At 40.0% G+C, this 23,341-nt stretch overlaps 1 protein-coding gene across 4 annotated transcripts in view; it reads right to left on the minus strand.

Moving 5' to 3' along the window:
- Positions 1-23,341, minus strand: part of LOC117566870 (syndecan) — a 143,642-nt gene that overhangs the window by 9,430 nt on the left and 110,871 nt on the right. For all 4 annotated transcript variants that reach the window (XM_052005373.1, XM_034246477.2, XM_034246475.2 and 1 more), the window contains exon 3: positions 21,557-21,673. In XM_052005373.1, the coding sequence (XP_051861333.1) occupies positions 21,557-21,673 (117 nt within the window). The remainder of the gene's footprint in view (positions 1-21,556; positions 21,674-23,341) is intronic.

Consider the following 23,341-nt stretch of genomic DNA (forward strand, 5'->3'; position numbering starts at 1 on the left):
GTCCATCGGTAAGGCCAACTTGTTCAAAGTTTTCATCAACTCAAGAAGAGTTACCGGACAGCTGCAAACGAAGCATTAGCATCGTCGTCATCATCATCAGCAACATGATTGTATTTATGGATCCAAGAGCAAACAAATTGAAAGCATTTGCTTCGTTAATGACCACTTTGCTCACAATTGCAATCCACTGGGATACCTGGAATTCAATGCTCTGTTCTCCACGCAATTTCCCAGAAAAGGCTAAGGTGAATTTTCTTCAAGCTTATTCTGTTTATTTTACTTTTTTTGTGCTTTGCTATTCAAATCTTTGTTATTTCGTTTAGACAGACGCAAGTAAAGCTGCTTTTGGCAAAATTCGGCATTTGCTGCATTACAAAAATCCTTGAAATAAGACCTCAAGGATTTGGCCCTAAACGCACTTGACTTCTCAAATTTCGGTGCAAATCAAATTGTTCGAAATATGTGTACATCAAATTCTATGCAAAGCATTTGGTATTTCTAATTTAAACAGTTGGATAAATTAAAATTAAACCCGCATTTGCCATAATTGCAAATGTTTCATTGCGAAACCGCATATAAAATGCGCTAATTGTATCCACAAATATCTTTGTTGAAGCACACATATTCATTGTTCTTTTTTTTTGATTATCATAATTACAACAATGAACTCGTGTAACACACAAATATTTCTGGCATTAAATATTTCAGATTTGCACATTGAAATTCAAATAAATAATAGATGAGTTGTTAATAAAGTGGAAATTTAATCCCTTATAAGTGCAAAATATTCACAAACAGTTCGGATTAAATAATGCGTTCAGCATTAAGCTGTTAATCACTTTAGTTTAGTTCAGATTTCCGTGGATTTAAGGCAAAATGTAACTTGGCATTTAAGTTTAAAGCTCAAGGTTGAATCTCGTTCCATATTCCATAAAAATTCTTACAGCTTCTTAGAAATTCAGCTCATTAAAAAAACATTGTCTTCAAGCCAATTTTCGTATGCGGCAAGAGGAACATTTAATGAAACGTGCTTTATTTTTCGTATTTTTAGAAGCCAGACAGCTGAGGAAGAGAGGAAACAGAGTGGAGCATGTATCGTAATTTGTTTTGGACACACACTCGACGCTAAAATCCAAACACTCACACACACACACACACACACAAGTATACTCAACACACACTTTTGGTAAATTGAAAGCACACAAGCCGGCGGCTTTAAAGCTTTGCCAATCTAAAATATTACAAAAAAAAAAAAAAATCAACAGCAGAAAAAAAATAAAGTGTGTTACAAAAATTGCTCGTTTTACATGCTGATGGCGAAAATTTGTTTCGTGTTTATACCCCTTACTTATAGGGACGAAGGGTATTATAAGTTTCTGCCTGAAGGAAATGTGTGTAACAGGCAGAAGAAGGCATCTCCTACCCTATAAAGTTTATATGTATATTCTTGATTAGCGGCAACAGTTGAGACGATATAGTCATGTCTGTCCGTCTGTAAGGACACCTGCACATATATCTCAGAGACTATAAACGAGAGAACTATAATGTTCTTCGACAGAATTTGTACGCAAATCAAGTTTGTTTCACGCATACTTATGCCCCCGCGAATCGAAAAATATCGAATAACGAACGTAAGGCAGAAACTAGAGCTGCGATTTTCGATACTTACAATAATAACAAAAATATTGATGATTCCCAAGAATATGATTGCAATCACAATAAAATTGTAGAAGTTATTTAAGAACCTTTATATACCTTTGCTTTATTCTTAGTTGCTTTGGTGGCAATCTGGTATATTTTGTAATCTATGGTATATTTTGTAAGATCTAGTATATTTTGAATGTAGCTCTATATCAATATATCAAATAAAACTTTCGGTATATTTTAGTATTTTATTATTTGTATATTTTTAGAATATGGTTCTATTGAATGCAGCTATATATCAATATACCAAATCAAACTTTCAGTATATTTTAGTATTTTATTATGGTTTAGTCATTTCGTATATTTGTAGAATATGGTTTTTTTGAAAATTGTCAGCGGGTATCTCACAGTCGAGCATACTCGACTCTAGCTTTCTTCTTTGTTTTTTGTTGTTTTGGTTTTGTTTCTTGTTTTGCACGTTTGTTGCCAAACTTAATTAAAATATTTTTGCGTTTCAAAAATTGTATTATTGCGTAACACTGCGGGCCACATTTTTATGGCCCCCATAAATTGCACACACACACACACACGCGCACGTTCGCTGCATTTGGACACTGCTATGTAGAAGACATTTGGTCAGAAGTGGCTCATAAAGCATAACTGAATGTTGGCTACACAATACATTACTCGTGTTGTTTTTTGTGCTCCCTCTTTATCGCTTGCCAGCAGTTTATTTAAAATGTTTTTCAAACGCCATTTGTAGCACACTCGCTCGCTGTTCATGCCCCGCGGTTGCGGCTCGCTTTGTGCCACGACTTTGTGTGTCGCTTTTGCCGCTTGATTTATGCAGCAATTAGCAAAGAGGCGGGCGTAGCAAACTGTGGGCGTATTGTTTGTTGCTTCTTTGCTACCGAGTTCATAGCTTACAGTTGAACTGTTGCTCACGTGGCTGTTGCAACTTTAATTGCCTTGCTTGCCTGCTGATGCTGCTGATGCTTCTCTCGCTAGTGGGCCACATTCGTTGCCTACTTTTCAGCGCTCTTAAATAAGTTGCAGCAGCGCGTTAGCAAATTGCACTTTCATAGTTGCGGTTACGCTTACTTAGAGACGCCTTTTTGGCCATGGCACTTGGCTCTTGGCTGCTGGCCTCATTAAACGTGGCCCGAAAACTTTTACGATCGATAAACTGTAGCAAGCAAGCGATGCCGATGTTGCAGCGCGCTGCAACTGTAAATTTTATGCTATAAATTGCTATGTTAATAAAACATGAGCTGTGCGGATGGGAGGGGGGGCTGGATGCTGCAGCAATATGGGTCATGCATGAATTTAAATGATGTCATTTGAACGTTGCCGCCGCTGCCACCTGCAACAGCGCAACATCGGTGGCAACATCGGTGGCAACATCGGTGGCAACATCGCTGGCAGTAGCAGCTGCTTTGCCTTTTAGTCCGCTTAATGGCGCTGACTTTAATATTTTTCGCATTAAATTTGCATTTGCATTTCCAACCAGCAGCAGCAGCTGGTGCTGCAACTGCAACTGCTGCCGGCCAACGTGGCGTATGCTTGACACCATTTATGATATATGCCAGAAGCAGAAGAAGAGGAAGAAGTATCAAATATGCAAATGCTCGCAAGCATACAGCAAACGGCATACGAACTCTGCATTTAACATATAAAGTTAATATCACACCAAAAGCAAAAAAAAAAAGGCAGCTAAAGCGTTTAAGGACTTCTTTGGCAGTTTCAAGAACATTGCGGCAACTTTTCGTGAATTTCAAATTTCATTTAAAGTTGCGCAAGTCAAGCGAACAAAATTAAGAAAAATACACGAGCGAACACAAGAACAAGGAAATTCTTTGCCTTAATGAAAATAATGAAAAAAGCAAAAGTAAAATTGCAACGAAAACTGAAAAAAAAGAAAAGCGAGGCGAAACAAAAGGCAGGCGCAGTGGAAAAACTGGCAACAACCTTCAAGCAGCATAATGAGCGTCAAATTGTGTCAGCGCAAAAGAGTATTAAAAAGTAGTACAATCTTTAATGCGCATGTTCATTTAAGATTTCATCTTTAAGCTGCACAAATATACGCTCAATTTGTTGTTTATATGCTTAACAATAATTGCATCGCTTTAATCACATAACGATCGAAGCGTAGCGTAAAGAGCATTCAAGCAGTCGGCATTGACGTGACTTGCTTCTGCTTTGGCATTTCTTTGCTTTGGGCAAACAAGAGCAGCGCACAACACAGAACACAGCAGCACACAGAACACAGCACAGAGGGCAAAGCCGAGCACTTGCCTTGTCGAGTTGCCCTTGCTTTTGCCTTTGCGTTTGCCTGTGCCCCCTTAAGGGGCAAGTTACTGACTGTGCTGCATAATTAATGCATGCGAAATTCAATTTCGAGTGTGTTTTTTGCCCTTTTCCATCTCATAAATAGACACACACAAAAAGCAAACTACCTCCTTCTCTGCTCTGTCTCATTCTCTCTCATTCTCAATTGGCCGTGAAGCACGAGGCTGAAGCCTGCCCCAAACTTGGCCCATTGAAAGCTTTACAAATGTATTAAAACTAAGCACAGCGTCATTTCATTTGAACTGCCTTTGCGCTGTTGCTTTTTCTGTTTAAGTTTCTAAATTTCTGTTGTTCTTGTTGCTGTTGTTGTTGTTGTTGTTGATGTTGATGTTGTTGTTGCCGGTTGCCTGCCTCTCGTTATTTGGGCCATTTTGTAAACTTAACGCATGAAAATGTTGTGTCAAAGTTTTGTGTGGAAAGTTTTGGCTGCTGTCAGTTTTCGGTTGCAAGTTACGAGTTTCTTTCTAACGAGTAAATTGTCGCTTTGACAAGGATGCCTCTTGTTGCAACATTTCGCAGTTTGTTTTGTTTGTTTGTGCAACTCGTATGCTACACCAATAACAACTCTGCACAACTGGTACATTTCAATTTTTTCTACGTATTTCACAATTCTGTTGTTGTTTTCTCTACCCTCCCCTCCCGCTCCCCTCTCATGTTTGGTTTAGTCCAAGTGGCCAGTTTGCTATTCTAGTTGTAGTTGTTGTTGTTGCTGCTGCTGTTGCAGGAAATGCTTTTTGCAAAAACTTTTGTGCATTCTGTGGGGCTTTGCGAATGTGGTCAATGGTCGATCCAGCTGCCAACTTACACAAAGCATAGACAAGCTTGGCCACAAGCCCGTTCGAATTCTCTAGCCGCCAGCCGCCAGCTGCTGTACAGTTCAGTTTGGATCTCTCTGTTGGATTCGGCATTTACTTTACTTTACTGCATTGCATTGCATTGCATTGGGCAGTTCAATTATAGCCAAGGCCAGTTGCCCATCAAATTCTAATTTATTTACATGCATTTGACCACAGCACAACGCAGCAGGAGCTTAGATGTTGCTCCAGCTGCAGCTGCAACGCATTTGTGGCAAGGATAACTGAGAGCTTATTTGCTCAACCAAATTGCGTTCTTCAACATACATACATACATATCTTGGGTTAGGTTACAGTTCAGTTCAGTTGCTGGCCCAGTTTACAGTTTCTTTCGCTTGCCTTTTTTTGCTGTCCTTTTTTTTCCTTCGTCCTTAGCAATTGCCCATTTACATTTAGATTGAGGCGTAATGCAATCAAATGACCAGAAGCAATATCATATCGTACATATGTATGTAAGAATGCTCGTTATATATAGATATATGCCGTGTCTATAGGTTTTTGGGTTGCCTCTTTTGGCTTCCATTAAATTTGCATTATGCTTGGACTTTCCCCTTGCCTACTTTCTTCTACTCTCTTCTACCTCTAAATCCGAGGTAAATAATTGCTTTTTAAATGGGCGACAGTAAATTGAAAAAGTTTTTGGGCCAGTTGCGGTCGAGGAACTACACCTAAATATCAATTGCACATTACACAAGTTCGCTGGCTATAGAAAACTTTTACTTTTCGCGATAACAATATGCATTCTACAATTCAACAATTGTGTGGCGCGAAGTGTGGCAAGTGCTGTTGTCGCGGCCTTGTTGGCAACTGCAATAGTTCTGTGTGGCACACTTTGGCAAGTTGTTGTTGTTGTAATACCCTGGGCTTCAACGATAAGAGTGCCATATATTATTATGGGGATGTCGAGGTCTGGCTTAGTTGTAATTTATTCAGCAGCAGACAAGTTAAAGTTTTGACTTTAAACTGGTCTGCAACTTTAAGCGATTTATCTTATTAAAGGAGTGAGAAATAGTTTGAGCAGTTATTTTTAAATTTTGAAAAATATTGTAAGACATTCACATTTCATTTATCACTTTTATAATCTCTTTTTATTACTTGTTCTTACGTATCGATAATCTGCTCTTAGTATTAAAATATCGTTTTTGTTTTTGTACTTGTTCTTACATATCGATAATTTGAGTGAGCATCGATACATTAATTCACATGTTGCGGTAACCTGTTTAGTATTAATATATCGATTTCGTGTTTTTACTTGTTTTTACGTATCGATAATTTGAATATACATCGTTACGTTAAATTACATATTGCGATAACCCATTTAGTATTAAAATATCGATTTTGAAGTTAAATCAAACTATGCGATAATTTGGCTGATGAAGAAAAGAAATACAAAAAAAAAGCACAAAATATTCTTTCTCTTGGTATTAAAGACCAACTCATTTAGTAATCAGTGACTGTAATATGTGATTTCTTTAAGTAGTTTTGCTGTAACATCTCCGGCATAATTATAGACAAATTATAGTGAATTTGCCAGTTAATTGCAAGTGTGCTAATACACTAATTGCATTAGGAATTTGCCTTTCGCTTTGCTGGGTATCTCGCCGTCAAGTGCTAATTATATGTCTTCATTTTTGGGGCATGCTATGTTGTGAGAGCTGCTTCTCTAGCTAGGTAGCTGTCGCTGTCCTTGTTGCTGTAGTTATTGTTATTGCCATATAAGTAGTAGTTATTGTTGTTGTTGTCGGCATTGTGTTGTTGGCATAATTTGGCACTTAATTGGCAGTTTGTTGCCTCTGCCGTTGCTGTTGCTGCATTTGCATCGCTTCGCCTCCTGTTGCCAGACAAAGGCATGAACATTTATCAAGCTCAGGGTTGCTGTCAGCATGCTGTCTCTGTGCAAGTGTGTGAGTGTGTTTCTCTCTCAGCTCAGTTGTCAGCTTCCGTTTTGTTTCTGTGCAATGTTTTGCAGCGCGTCCTTGGACATTATATTTTTTTTGGCATTGCACGTCAACCGGAAAAAGGAAATACGCAAATTTGCCCATTCGATGCGACGGATTCTTTTCCCGGACTTTTATCACGCGCCGACTTCGGCTTATTGCTGATGAGCTGTGTGGTCTGCCAACTTGATTTATTTCTTGCACGTTTTCTCTCTCTCTATCTATCTTTTTATTTGCTGGAATTCGAGTCTTGAGCAGGGCTGCGGCTTTAATCGCTTGCTTTAAGCTTTTAATGCGCTTTTCGTGTTGCCTCACGCAATTTCGTCGACCAGCTAGCGTTTTTGACACAATTTTACTGCCCTGCCTCCCAAAACCATCTTAAACACACCCAAAAACGAACAAAAAATTGCCAACGCAGCATTGGTGTGGCATCGTCATCATCATCATCAGCGTTGTCATCATCATAACCATCGTCAGCATCATCATGAGCTGTTTTTACTGTTGCTACTCTCTCTCTCTCTCTCTCTCTCTCTCTCTCTCTCTCTCTCTCATCAGCGAACAGAAAATCAATAACCGCACCCAGGCGGCAGTCGTCTTGTTATTTTTTTTTCTACTCTGTTTGCTGCTTTGCTCATTGCCCCATTGCCCATTGCCCATTTAGGCTATCAGAGTCGCACCTCTTGTTCGCAGCACCTCTTGCCTCATTCCCTTTGCGCATAAAGTAACTGTCTGTTGGCTTTTTTTTATGTGAGAGCAAATTATGAACGCAAATTATGGATAAGAGCACTGAATCTCCATCTGAGCAAACAAACAAATCCCAAACTCCAACTCCAACTCGAATTTCCACTTTACATACACACACACACACACACGCATACATACACAGCGCTGTTGGATTTTTGAGGCCGCGCCTAAAAGTATGCCACGCTTCTGATTGCAGCCAGAATGGCATAAAATGCAATTTATGCGGCACATTTTTCCAAAGCTTTCAACTTCTTAACTTAACTGAGCACTAATTGCGGCCCAGCTGCTGCCAGCTTGCAACTAACAGCATAATTAATCCTCTTTAAGGGTTAATGCCCCAAAAAAGCGAACTGAGGATTATGCCCTTGGGTCATCTGCCATCAGCCATCAACCATCAGGCTGTTGCTTGTGGTTGTGGCCTGTGCTTGTGCTTATCTTTTGCTGTTTGCCTTTTCGTGTTGCTAATCAAAAATAATCAAAGCCATCAAAGTTTGCGGCCAAAGTTAATCGATAAAATGTAACAAAAGTGAGGTTAAGCACGGCTTAGCAAAAGCAATTTGCATTGAAGGTGTGGCCACAGCAGCAACAACAGCAGCAGCAACATCGACAGCAGCACTTTCCATAAACTCTATGCACTTTTTGAACATTTTGCAGCTAATAAGACAACATTCATTACACATTCTGCCATCCACTAAACTTGCCAGCTTATGGGTGTGGCGTGTATGTGTGTGTGTGTGACCAAGGATGCAAGACTCGGTTGCTAGCATTAACGCTTTTCATGTTGCTGTGGCTGCTGCTGCAATTTAATTGCGACACCAGAGATACGCTTGAAGAAGAAAGGAAGTCAGAGAGCAAATGAGAAGCATGTGCAAAGAAGCAAAGAAGCAAAAGCAGCTTTAGTTACTTTTGCACTCATGGCACATCATTAAAACTGTAATGTGACAATTTTTGTAATGGGCGTGGCTCAGTCAATTGCAAAACGCTTAGAATTGTCTGGTGTCTGTCAAAGAAGAGCTGCGAATAATTGCAACTAAAACCCAATTGCCATGAAACTTGACTTCAGCGTTGTATTTTAATCCGTTGAACTCAGCAGATAAGCTGCAAATATAAAATGCATGCATTAAATATTCACTAGAATTTACCTATTTGCTAAGTCTTGTCTTCAATACTACCGAAATAGAACTCATTAGTAGAACAGATTGCATAAGCTGGCCATAGAATTGTATTGAAATATGCATAATTAAAATTCATATCGATGCACTCAAAACCCATACATATCATTTATTCAAGTAAATATTTTGACAGCGCATTGTTTCGACTGATGAATGTGAACCGCATTGTTGTGGCAGCTGTGTTTGTTTATACGAAATGTGTCTGCCTGTGTGTGTGTGAGGCAACCAAAATAAATGGTCTTGTGTTCTCTCTCTATACTCTGTGGTTGCATTCAAATGGCAGAGGAGCAGCACAGCAAAATGGAAGAAGTAGGTGTATGTGCACGCCTCGGCTTGTGGCGCCTCGAAATGCTGCATGCGGCATGCAATCAACGCTCGGTGCACGTATGAAACAAATGTAATTAACTTTCAAGCCATAGCAACATTTTGTGGCATGTTGCAGCTGGGCGAACTGTGCTGAATAATTCATGGCATTAAGACAAGTTGCTTGACCCAGCTGAAGCATCAAAGCAGCAGCAACAGCAACAGCATTTGACTTTAAGAAGCAAAATGGCAGCAGGTTCAACAAACTGCGTCACGTTGCGCCTAAAAGCATGCAACGTTCTCAAGTGTGCGGTTACAAGATGAGGCAATAGACGAAGACGATGACGATGTCGACGAGGATGCTGGCTCTGATGCTGACAAACGACAAATGCCAGTTAAAAAGAGGAAAGAAATAAGTATTTCACTGAGCCAGAGCAATAGTCGTCAAGGGAAAGAAAAGTGTGTTCCACAGCAGAGTAGCAAAGTACAACTGCAAATGGATGCAGAGTACCGTTGGCACACGAGTGGCAGCAACCAGCAACCAGCAACCGAAGCGTTGACTAACGAGCGCCTGTCTAAACTCTATGCATGAGAAATGCCTAAGAACACGATATATATATATGCGAGCCAAGATGCAAGACGAATACATATCCTATTCGAATTTATTGCAAGTGAGCAATACAAATGTTTACTGGCTAAATAAATTACAATCTTACTATATTAGCAAGTAAATAATGTGTGTCAAGTAATCTGAATTGAATTGAATATTAAATTCTGGAATATATTTTAAATTATTTGCTTACAAGTAAGCTTATTAAAACAAATAAATGCAAGTCACGAAATTAGACTTAGCAATTCAAATCAGCAATTTACTTGTTACATAAATTACATTCGATATATTACCAAATAACTATATGTTTCTCCATACATCTGAAAAAATATATTCCACAATTTATTAGCAAACATTATTGGTAAATAAATTCTGAAATATATATTTCATTATTTGCCTAACATAAAATAAATTCGAAAATTTGATACTCATACTTGTAATCATACAAGTATACTCAAGTAATATTTACATGTTGGCTGATAATTTGGTATATTTTGTACTTTTTAGTAGATTTGAATATAGTACAAAATTAATATATCCTTGATATATTTTAGTAATATTTTAAGAATATGGTATATTTTTTAATTTATAATATATGTTGAATGTTACTACATTATGAATATCAACTTCAGCATATTTTAGTATTTTGCGGTGTGTTTTGGGCATATTTTAAGACGGTATGTATTTTGTACTTTTTAGTATAATTTGAATGTTGTATCGATACAGACTTTAGTATAATTTAGTATCTTGCGGTATATTTTAAGAATACGGTATATTTTGTACTATAAAGTAGATTCTTAATGTAGTACAATATCAAAACGTGGTATATTTTTGGCATTTTTAAAATATGGATTTATTGAAATTAGGTAGCGCATATCTCACAGTCGAGTGTGCTCGTTCTTGTTTTCATTTATTGAAGGCACTGCTATCTTAAGTCAAATTTTGGCAAATCAATTCTGAAATATATTTTTTATTAGAAACTTAACTACAATCTTTATTAAAATACATAAATGTAAGACAGCAAATTCCAAAATCTTTTAATCAAATTCCTTAATAACTTTTTGCCTAATTTATATGCTTTGGAATATGATGTTTAAAGCCAGGCAGCATCTTCTACAGGGTGTGGCAAAAATGCTGCAACAAGAGCGCTGGCATTTGAAGTTTTAAATTGTTGCCAGAGCCGCAGCAATAAGAGGCAGCTGCAACAGCAGCGTGGCAGCTGCAACTCAACTCAACTGAACTGCACTCATGTGCTGGGCAAGTCGAAGTTGAAGGCGAAGTTGAAGTCATAGTCGAAGGCGAAAGCAAAGTCGAAGTAGATGTCGAAGTAGCTGTCAGTCAGTTCGTCCTTGCCGTGCTGCCATAATTGAAGTCCCAGCTGTAACCCTGTGTGTGTCCCTTCCCACAGGAATTACCTGTTCGCCTCACTGACTAACTGCCTGCCTAGCTGACTGTTTGCCTAGCTGCCTTCAGCATTTGCAATTCAAAACGTTGTCGGCTTTGCGTTTGAAGTGCATCTGCAATTTGAGTTTTGGGGCTTTCAAGTGCCTGAGCACTGTGCACTGTGGCACAAAACGTAGCACTAATTGAAGTGGCAGTCGCTTCAATGCAGCCATTCAGCAAACGTAGCGTAAACATTGCCACGTTTGTTTTTAATTAAGCAGCCAATGAGTCTTGCTTTTGCTACACACACACACACACACACACACACACACACACACACATGTTGCCATTCTGAGCGAACCATATCGCATAAAATCTCCCAATACGTGGGCTGGAGACAAGTTGCGCAAGGCAGTAGTGTGGACCTGCGGGCAGCGCCCGCTACAGCTGATGGAAACCAAGATGGAGTCAGGGTTTGTCAGGGCAAAGATAGATACACTATACGTTTATAGTTGCTACCTTGCCCCATCGCTTAGCATGGAGGACTATCTGTCCATTTTGGACAAGCTGGTAATGGATGCCAGAGATAAATGCCCATGCCTCATTGGGGGTGACTTCAATGCTTGGGCAACGGAGTGGGGCAGCTTAGTCACAAACCAGAGAGGACGTGCGGTTTTAGAGGCATTTGCGGCTTTGGACGTTGTCCTTTTAAATAGGGGCGGTGAGCACACATTTAGCAGAGGGAACGCAGGATCCATTATCGACCTGACCTTTCTTAGCAGTAGCCTGGCTCCAAGAGCCTCCTGGAAGGTCTGTAGGGACTTCACCTACAGCGATCACCAAGCCATCATTACTGATATAAGGAAACGACCCGAAGTTGCGGCAGTTCCGAGAGTAACCAGGTACCGAGAGAACACTCTTGACATCGACATGTTCGAGCATATGATGCAAGGGTTGCAACTTAGCGGCACGGCGACTGACATGACCAAGCAGATCATGTCTCAGTTGACACGAGCATGCAATGCCTCAATGAAGAAGGTCGGGAACGGAGCAAAGCATCAGCCGGTGTACTGGTGGACTAACGAAATTGCAGTGGCTCGGAGAGAATGCTGTCAGGCACGAAGATCTCTTCAGAGAGCCCTCAAACGCGGAAATCCAGACGCGTCTTCGCTATTGCTCGAGCTAAAGACAAAAAGGCGAACACTGAAAGGTCTAATTAAAGCAAGCAAGAAGCGACTCTTCCTGGAGCTGTGTGACCAAGCCGAACAGGACCCTTGGGGATCGGCCTACAAGATTACGATGAGGAAGTTGAATGCCTTCTCATCGCCAAGCCCGAAGTGCCCAGAACTCTTGAGGAAAATAGTGTCTCATCTGTTCCCACAGCAACCAGCCCGAAACGACAACAATGAGGTTGCAGGACTTGCTGACTGGAACAGTATTCAGTTTGACGAAGTCTCGGATAGAGAGGTCCTAGCAGCAGCGCACAGTATAAAACCTGGTAAATCCCTGGACCAGATGGCATCCCGAGTGCCATTGTCAAAAGAGCAATGGAGCTGAAACCGGCATATTTCAGTACGGTGTTCAACTCGTGCTTCAGGGAGGGGAGATTTCCCATTCGATGGAAAAAACAGGACCTGGTTCTTATTCCAAAAGGAGGCAAACCACCGGATGACCCTTCAGCCTACCGGCCAATCTGTCTGCTGGACATCGTAGGCAAGGTACTCGAACGCGTTATTTGCACGCGACTGGAAGCCGAGGTTGACATCAAAGGGGGTCTTTCACCATATCAATTTGGTTTCAGAAAGGCACACTCCACACAACAAGCGGTACAGGTGGTCTCACACATAGCAGCCACAGCAATAGAGGGTAAGCGGTGGCTCTGGGGTACCAAGCAGTATTGCCTAGTGGTCACTCTAGATGTCAAGAACGCTTTTAACTCCGCCAACTGGGGGAGAATCATGCAATGCCTGATCCAAAGGAACATTGAGCCGCACATCGTCCGCATAATAGGCAGTTACCTCGAAGGAAGGTCACTACGCTAACCGGACCAACCACGGAAGCGTCAACCAAGTAGTTACTGGAGGGGTTCCACAAGGCTCAGTTCTTGGTCCGACGCTGTGGAACTTAATGTACGACGGAATACTGAGACTTGATCTACCGGAAGGGGTTAAGATTGTAGGCTTCGCTGATGACATCGCGATCGTGGCAGTCGCCAAGCATAAGCACGAAGTTGAAAAACAGCGCTAATACAGCAATAAAAACGGCGGAGAGATGGCTAGCAGACGCAGGCCTTAGCCTAGCCGAGCACAAAACGGAGGCAGTCCTGATAAGCTCCAGGAAAATGGTGGAGACCGCTAGCATAATTGTGGGAAGCACAAGTATTTGCTCAAGGCCTGCACTTAAGTACCTGGGAGTTATGCTAGACAGGAGGCTCTCGTTTAAGGACCACTTGAGCTACATAGGCCAAAAAGCCTCAGTGGCGTGTATTGCGCTTGCTCGCATAATGCCTAACACCAGAGGACCGAAGCAACTACGGAGACGACTACTGACTGGAGTGGTGAGGTCGATCACAACGTACGCAGCACCCATATGGGCTGCGGCTACGACTAAAAAGACATTCATTAAAGAAGTGGGAGCACTCTACAGACTCTGCGCTATTAGAGTTGCCAGTGCGTTTCGCACAGTCTCTGGGGAAGCAGCGCACGTGATAGCGGGCATCACTCCGTTCGATCTGCTGGTCACCGAGATCAGCAGAAAATACTGCACAGGAAATCACCTCACAAGCCGTCAGATCATGCTGATCGAGTGGCAACAACGGTGGACCGAAGCTCCCAAGGGAAGATGGACATGGAAACTGATTCCATCGGTCGAAGCGTGGGTAGATAGAAGACACGGCCAAACAAACTTCTATCTGACGCAGTTCCTTAGTGGACACGGGTGTTTCCGAGCATATCTTCATCGCTTTGGGCACGCTGACGATCCATCATGCCCAAGGTGTGGAGTAGGCGTCACGGAAGACGCGGGACACATCATCTTCGCCTGCCCCAGGTTTGAAAGGGAAAGAAGAGAAGCCGAAGAGGTGCTGGGCGAGTCCCTATCTCCAGATAGGATGGTGCCAATAATGTTGGCAAACGCCGATAATTGGGATGCGGTGGAAAAAATGGCAAGCACTGTCATGAAGGAGCTCAGACGCCAAGAAAAAGTGCGTAACTCTGATGCGAGCCGTTAAGGCTCTACTCCCTCCTGAAGTAATACTTTATTGGTAGTCCCAGGGGGACAGTAGAATGGCGCAATAACATACTTAGTCTAAATTTAAAAAACACACAACTATATATATGTATTATATATAATGGACAACTGTTTGAATAAAATATATAGATTGAGTTTTAAAAAAAAAAAAAAAAAAAAAAAAAAAAAAAAAAAAACACACACACACACACACACACACACACACACACACACACACACACACACACACACACACACACACACACACACACACACACACACACAATTTGAAGCCAGGTTCCTCTAATCAAATTTGATGTTAATCGCAAAATTTAACAGCCACATCAAAGTAACACGCAGGCGGCATGACTGCAAATCAATTTTTCCAACGAGGGGGGCGAAACCCAAAATCAAATTATGGCTGCTTATGGTTGCCGTCTACGTGTCGGTCTGCGAATGAGTCTCGTGTTTAAATTTTGAAACAGCGAGTGAGGGAATTTTACGGCACACTTTGCAGCAACAAATTGTCGTAAAGTTAAGCGAATTTATTGCCATAAATTATGCAGCAGAAAGACCCCCTTAAGGGACTCACAACAAGCCAAGACGAAGACCAAGACGAAGACTGAGTAACCAGGCCAAAACAATGCGCATAAAAAACAGAAACACAGCGAAGAGTAACAGCCAACTGAAATAACACACAACGACATCGGTGACAACGGCGACAACGACGACAGGAATAACAGAGAACAGAACAACAAAGTTACTGTGACTCTGAAACAAAATGGCGGCGACACCAACAACAACAACTTTGACAATGACTTTTCGCTTGACTTCAAAAATGATATGGCCTTTGTTGTATGTAGTTGTTGTTGTTGTGTCTTTAATTCAATCTACATACTTGTCCCAACATCTTTTCTCTGACTGTAAGCGTAACGGGGCGTATGCGCAATAAGCCACACGACACACAGCACTGACTGCCAGCTCCCAGGACGAGTGCAGACAAAAAGCACACAAAAAAACAAGTAAAGAGAAAACCGAAAAAATCCAGTTTTGCTAATGTTATCTCTCTATGCAGCCTCATTTGGATTAGTCCCTTCAGTATGTGTAGAGGAATTAGGATTGTGATATAATGCAGCAAACCATTTGTTTACAGCCACAGAGACTTGGTCACGCACACACTGACATGCCAGCAGCTGAGTCGAGTGAGAGAGAGAGACTTTGAGTAATGAATGCAGGGCGGCAGGCAGCAGGCAAACAGAAAGCAGCAAGCGAGCAGCTTTGTGTCAAGTCTAGATCAACATATAACTCGCTGCGGCATTGCAAAACAAAACAACGCAAAAAAATCAGTGAAGTTCGTAGAGTGTGCTCAACTTGTAGTTACCCTGTTAATGCCACTTACACTAATGCCACATTTAATAGGGTAGTTCAGTGCCATCAATTCACAGCGAACATATGTTTCAGATGCCTGCCATAAACTCATTTCGTTTCTGTGCTGTTGAGCTGCTTTGCTTAGCATTACAATCACAATAAATTTCAATGTCTATCGAATGTAGAGCTTCTAAAGCGCCAACGCCAACGACACACACACACACACCCACTCACTCATGTGTGTGTGTGTGAGTGTGTGTGGCATGCATTATGTATTATGTGCGTTGTCACCAATAAATTCCCATGTAAGCAAGTGATATTGACAGGCTGAGTAGAAGAGCCAGCGACAGCGTTGAAAATTATATGCACGTACTTAAAAGCAGCAGCAGCCAGCTGCTGTAGCACGACAGGATTCACAACTCGCAGGACTCACACAGCACATACATAGAATATAGCACAGCAGTAGAGAAGCACATTCAGGAGAGCTCATTCACACCGTCAATACAAAACAGATGCCCGCTGTTTACATACACACGTTGGGTCAGCACACACAAACTTACCGAAGAGTGTCTCTCAGTGTGTGTGTGTCAGAGTGTGAGTGTGCGTGTCAGCGTTGCGCAACTTTACTATAAAGACTGTATGTGACACTGAGAGGAACAAGTTACGGAAACATATCAACTAGTTACTTTTCTGTTAGAAATTTGATGGGTGAACTCCATGTCAAACCAGTAACTAGCTACACAACAAATTATTAAGTCTTAACTAGATCGTTGTTAAGTACGATAAAATTATTATAGCTATTTCGATATGCATTATATTTTGCTTTCAAAGCTGCTATTTCTATAAACATCCTAATATTTTCTTTCTTTTGCGTTAATATCCATATTCTTTAACATTTTAAAGTTCCCAAATTAAACAACTAGGAAAGCTACAGCCAGAAGTGCTCTACAGTCTGATTTAAAATATACCAAATAAATTTACCACAAAAATTTACTGAAGTCTACACTTGATATAGTACTGTATTCAAAATATACCACAGAATACGGTACTTTTTCTAAAACATATCAAATGTATATCCAAAAAAAAAAATATATATACCGAATGCTATATTTGGTATAGTATATTCAAAATATACCATAGTAGTTTCTTAAAATATACAAAATTAATGTACCACAAAAATAATAAACTATACCGAGGTCAATATTTGGTATAGTAGAACATTCATAATATTCCATACGACCGTAAACATAGTCAAATATACCGAAGTCTATTTTTGGTATATTGAATTTGGTCGTGAATTAGTGTTTACAATAGTATTTTTCAATCTTAAACCTAGTTCTTTAAACGTGTTCAACTTCAACTCAATATAAACTAAATTATTTTATACCTAGTTTGTGACCTCGTTTTTCTCTCAGTGTAACGAGCGAGCTTTAGTTGTGTGCGCTTTGCTAATGCGTCTTCAGTGTTGGCCACGTCAATCGATGTTAATTTATTGTCAATGCGCATTTACCAAATGTACGGAATGTGTGACACAAATACAAACTGAGCAGCACAGCTTCCTCTTCCTATTCCTCTGGCTGTGTGTGTGTGTATTTTTGTGTATTGTGTGTGTGTGTGTGTGTGTGTTTGAGTATAATTGTGTGTTATGCAAACAGTGGCTGCCTTTGCCGTAACACGTGTGCCATGTGCCAAGCGCACGTTATTAATCAACAACGGAACGACAGAGGACAGAGTTGTGCATGCCACATGCAGCAGCAACAGCAGCAGCAACCGCCTTTGTGCAACGTGCTAGCAACGTTGTTGCTGTGGCTACGAATTGCAATGCGGCTTATTACGACAACAGCAGCAACAACATGGACAATGGATGCCAGGATTTGCAGCCAGAGGCGGAGCAGAGTCCAAGCCATGGACCAAGGCCTGTAACTGCTGCTGTTGCTGCCTGATTATGTTGCAGGTTGACTTTGGCACGCAACAACGCAGCAGCAAACGCAACTATGCAGATATTTGCATATTTGCTTAGCCTCCCAACAGGAACAGCAGCAGCCGCAGGAAAATCTCATTATCTTGTTGACACGCCTCAAAAAATGGCCAGCAAAAGCGTGTGACATTAAACTTACACCATAAGCAAAACATGTGTTAAATGCGACACATACTTGGTGGAGTATTAAAGCAACAGCAACAGCAGCATCTGCAACTAGGACAATCATAAATCATGCGACATATGCGTTGATTAACTCAGCTTCAGCCAAGCTCGTTGATTAATCTGTAACAACTACGACTAGAGAATGACACATTAGGCGCAACAAAAATTTATCATAATTTATAAACAGACGCCCACAGAGACAGCGGCAAAAGCCAAAGGACAAGCCGAAAGCATTTCGCTGTAAATCATTAATAACAGAGCGAAAGTTTGCAATGACACTAGACAAACGGAGGCCTAAGGCAAGCAGCAGCTACAATTGACAATTGCAGAATAAGTTATGCAACGAAATCATTAATCAAACAATTGTCAAGCAATTTGATAATTATTTTAATTTAGCCATAAGTTGAAGTTCATTAAGTGAGAGCCTTGAGCAACTTATTTAACACAATTTTAAATTATGGTACTGGTCAAATTATAAGAGTTACTGTAAGTATTTAAACGCAGCATTTTAGTTTATTTTCTCACTTTTTGTTTTCTATACAAATTCCTTGCTAATCAAAACAGGTCAGAAAACTACTGAGGCTGTGAGATACCTGCTACCCACTTTGAATAGGAGCAAACAATGCGGTATTGCACTTAAAATATACCAAATCAATATATATCGCAAGAATAATAAATTATACCGAAAGCTATACTTGGTATTCTAATGTAGTACTGCATTAGAAATATACCAAATCAATATACCACAAGAATAGTAAATTATTACTAAAGGTATTCTTGGTATATGTTATTAATATAGTACTACATTCATACATATAAAATATACCATAGAGTAGAAAATATACTAGGTTGTCAGCCAAAGTCAGACACGATTTCAGTTTGCGTTTTTTGCAATACAAAAGTTTTCTTAAATAACTTCTACAATTTCTATCGGATTGCAACAAAGTAATCATAAATACTGCAGTTATTATTAGACGGACTATATAGTCTCGCCTGTTGACGCTGATCTAGAATATATAGATATATATACACATTGTGGGATCGAAGTTGCCTTCTTCTGCATTGCCTGCGGGCACAATGTTATAATACCCTTCTACCCTACGAGTAGCGGGTATAAACAGCTTAAAATTAATGCTTAATCAGTCAGTTTGATAACGCTTCAATTCTTAAGCTTAAACTCTGTTTACAACACGAGAACACGAGTTCTTAAAGCTGTCACAAGATGTTGTTATGATCTTATGCTTTGCAAGTTGCTAAGCAGCAAAGTTCACTCTATTTCTTTCTGGATTATTCACGTCACTCGCTCAAAATTAATGTAAACATATTTTCAGCCAGTCTCATTCGGAGTTAAATGAATCCCAGTGGAAGGGAAATTTCTCAACATTCTGAGACGTTTCGTGGCACAATATTTTCATATTGCGAGGCATATTTTCAAAGTGAAAGCACCTAGACAGCTCTTCTCATTGTTGGAAGTTGCTGCGAGTTTAATCAACATCAAGAGAGAGCGAGAGCAACTCGCTGCAGTTGTTGCGGCTTGACATGTTGTTGTGGCTGTTACTGTTGTTGGCCGGGCTCAAAGAGCAACAGAGCGTATAATAAATTGCATTTGCTTGAACATAAGTTGGCAGAGATATAGAAGTGTAGCGCGATTTAGGTGAGCATAGCTCATATAGAAAGAGACAGAGCAAGAGAGTTGGCGTTTGTCAGTTGCATAAAAATGCCAACTCATACGAAGCAGGACATGCCAACTCAGCCAGGACATGCAGCGTCGCAGCGGAAATGGCGCAGAAAGGAAAATGTCAGGGCAGGCCGAGGGGAAATTAGAAAATGCCACAGTGCGAAACTGTGAAAAGAAGAAGAGCAGCAGCTGGAGGAGTGAGGGAAACATTCATTCAGAAAGCTGGACTGACGACACACGCTTTGAATATACATCGCTTTGGCCAGCTAAACAACAAAGTTGGCAACTGTTTTGCCTTTGCTTTTTGGGCCCAATCTCAGCACGGAGCAAATAGCTAAATATGCCACACACTTCAACTGCTTTTCGGCTGCTGAACTTCAGCTTGAGCTTCGGCTTCAGCTTCAGCTTCAGCTACAACTTCAGCTTTAGCTTATGCAAATTCATGCAAGGACTGAAAGGACATTCGTGTTGATTTAGTAACAGAGAAGCGGTGCACAAAAGCATGCAACGTGCCCCGCATCGCTGACAGATTGAATTACGCGGCATTCTCTGTATTTTATTTTTCGTTCCGTTTACTATTTTCTTGTTTTTTTTTGCTTCCTTTTTTCTCTTTCTTTCCTGTTTGGTTTTTGTGAGTGCTCTTTTTGTAGCAACATTTTTATTTGTGTTTCTTTGAGTTAAGAGTTGAGTTGAGTTGAGTGAGTAAATAAAAATGGCAAAAACAGCGGCGGCAAACGACGTCAGCAGCGACATTGGCAAAATGTTTAATTAAATTCGCGTAGGCAATAGAAAGGAAATCGGAAACCGAAAAAGAATTTAATTAAACTTTTTTCTCACGGGTTTTTCTTTTTTTTTGTTTTTGCTCTTTATTTTTTGCACTGGCTGGGAATCCAAATGAGAGAGCAAAATACGGGCGAATGACAATGTCAGCGCAACGCATTTTAATTAGTTTTTTCCTCTTTTTATTTTACTTTTTTTTGAAGTGGTTGTGTGTAGATGAGCGCTTAGTGTGTGAGTGTGTGTTGAAAACAAATCAAAAAGTCTGCGCCAACAATTGATGCAGCCGCAATGTGTGTGCGAGTGTGCGTGTGAGTGTGTGGGGACGTGTTTTTCAATGTATGTCGAGGAGCAGCCGCTGTCAAAAAACTTTCAAACAAATGTCGCTCACATGCCAAACACACACACACAGTTACACCACACACTCAGCCACACGCACAACACAAGTGGCAAGTGGCAGCCTGTACTCCAACAATAACAACAAAAGGTGTGTGTGTGTGTAAGTATGTGTTCTTTTCTTTTTTTTGTAGCATTAACATTTCATGCGCATAAACAAATGAGTTTTCAACGCCAACTTTTGATTATATAAGCTGCCATTTCAGGCCAGAAACGAACAGATTCTTTTTTCCAGTTCAGTTTCGTTTCTTTACTCAACTTTTGGCAGGGGTATCACGAGTTCTTTGTAAACTTTGTTATGTGCCAATAGCAAAAGCGAACTCTGCATATTTTACGAGATTTGTGTGGATACGTGTTTGACATTGCCGACGACGACTGTTTAATGATAAGTTATGTGCCAGCTTTAGAGCCTAACCTAATCTATTTCCAGTTGCCACAAAGTTTATTTCGTATATCGTTTTTTTGTAGAGAAAACTGCTGCAGTTTTTTGCCACATTTAAACAGTTGTAAATTTTTGCGAACATAACCATAAAAAGGTGGCCTAAAGTGGGAATATGTTAACAAAAAACTGACCGCATACTTACATAACAATAAGTTTTTCATAGCTGTTTGCAAAATGGGATTTTAATATGCACACACACTCTATGAAATATGCAAATGCCATAAAACAAAAACCAGGAAACACAACTTAAATAAGCTTGCAGAGAAACATGCAAAAATTACAATGAACTAACAACCAACCATCTTTCCATCCTCTTTCTTTACTATCATTAGTTTTCGAGCAAACATTCTCACTGACTATTTTCTGTCGAAACTTTGTTTGCAGCTGAATCATCAGCGCAAAATCCATTCAATTTGGTCTGGTCAAGAGTTGATGCATGACTTTACTCGATTCGATTTAATTAATTTCGATGTGTTCGATGAATTTGAATTCGCATTTGAATTGGGAATTGGGAATTTAGCAACTTACCCCGCCATGTCCGCCGGATCCGTCAGTGCCTTCATCATCGATATAAATTTCATCTCGATGCGCTGATGTTGATGAGAATGTCGATGAGGGCGCCGCTGCCGATGGTTTCACAGATTTCTGTAAATAAGATGAGAGAAAGAGAGCGTAAAAATAAGATGATAAAAAAATAACAGCATTGCGTATCAACCACGACGAAAACTTTTTTAATTTCCACCAAATACAAAGTTTATTTGCTGTTCATTCTTGTACGTCTTCGCAATATGCAAATATTTTCATTACTTTAATTAAAGAAACGAAATGGAAATGCCAAATTTATTTTCAAGAGTTTTTCTTATAATTTTTGTCGTTTTTTCCACCATATCGTTTGTTATTTTTTGTCCTCACCTGACCGCAAATAAATGGCATTCGACCGCATAAAACAATTAATTAAGAACAATGCAAATGCAACAATAACAACCGACATTGTGAAAACAAATGCATATTTAATTATGCAACTGTAAACGTCAATGCACAATCGAACCGTAAAAAAAAACAAGTGGGAAAGGTACAGTCGAGTGTGCTCGACTGTGAGATACCTGCTACACATTTTAAATAATAGTAAAACAGTGCGGTTTTATTCATAACATATATCAAATTACTATACCACAAAAAGTAATAATTTATACCAAATCCAATAATTGGTATATTGATAAATTACTGCATTCAAAATATACCATAGAGTACAAAATTTACTAGAGTGTACAAAATATAACATAGAGTACAAAATATGGTATACCAGATTGTCAGCCAAAGTTAAACTGTGAGGTATTATTCTTAAATATACTAAATTTCTATACTACAAAAATACTAAAATATACCAAATATTATAATTGGTATATTGATGAATTATTACATTCAAAACATTCAAAGAGTGCAAAATTTACCATGGAGTGCAAAATTTACTAAAGAGTACAAAATATACCAGATTTTCAGCCAAACTAACTAAGACACGTAGAAAGTATTCGTTTTTTTTCCCATGCAAAAGTCTTTTTTAAAAAACTTCTACAATTTTTATCTGGTTAGGAGATGCTTTAAAATACGTTTCTGTACCTTAAACTCTTTTCTGCGTCTAACCATTTTAAAGGGATCAAAGCATCCTGCGTTTGACTTTGCAACTGATGTTAATCGTGATTCGATTTCCCTTTCCTTTTTTAGTATCCTTTTGCTACCCACATTTGTGCAACTTTATGACAGCATTTTTACCCTATTTTTTTATAGGGTATATAAAAAAGCATTAACAGCTGTTGGCTGCATAATTAATATCGCCACACAGAAGGCACAGAGAGCGACCCGTGGCAACCTCATTAGGGTCACGGATGGAGCGCAACGCAGTTTACGAGCCAAAAAGCGAATTCACCCGACATAAACCAATTTTTATAATCCCATTCTGGCAGCTTAAACATTCAGGCACGCTGCATTGAAGATTAGCTAAAGTCAAAGTTGTGCAGCTGGAAACCAACCAGGATAACCTCGACCAGAATCCTCTCACTCTTTTACTCTCTCTCTCTGACTTCCTGCCTGCACTCCTGACATTGTCATTCACTTTGCTTTTTTTGCACATAGGTGTGAATAACCGCGCACTTGTTGTAGATACAAAAAAAAAGAAGAGAGGAGAGGAGAGGAAACCCCAGATAAACACTTCATCTTGCAGTTGCAGCTTTGCGGTTAGTTGAGTTGAGTTTGAGTTGCCAAGTTTTGCATTTGTGGCAGGTCCGTGATAGCTCAGGACAGATGGGAGACGAGACA

Source organism: Drosophila albomicans, chromosome 3 (assembly GCF_009650485.2).
Source record: "Drosophila albomicans strain 15112-1751.03 chromosome 3, ASM965048v2, whole genome shotgun sequence".
NCBI classification, from domain to species: domain Eukaryota; kingdom Metazoa; phylum Arthropoda; class Insecta; order Diptera; family Drosophilidae; genus Drosophila; species Drosophila albomicans.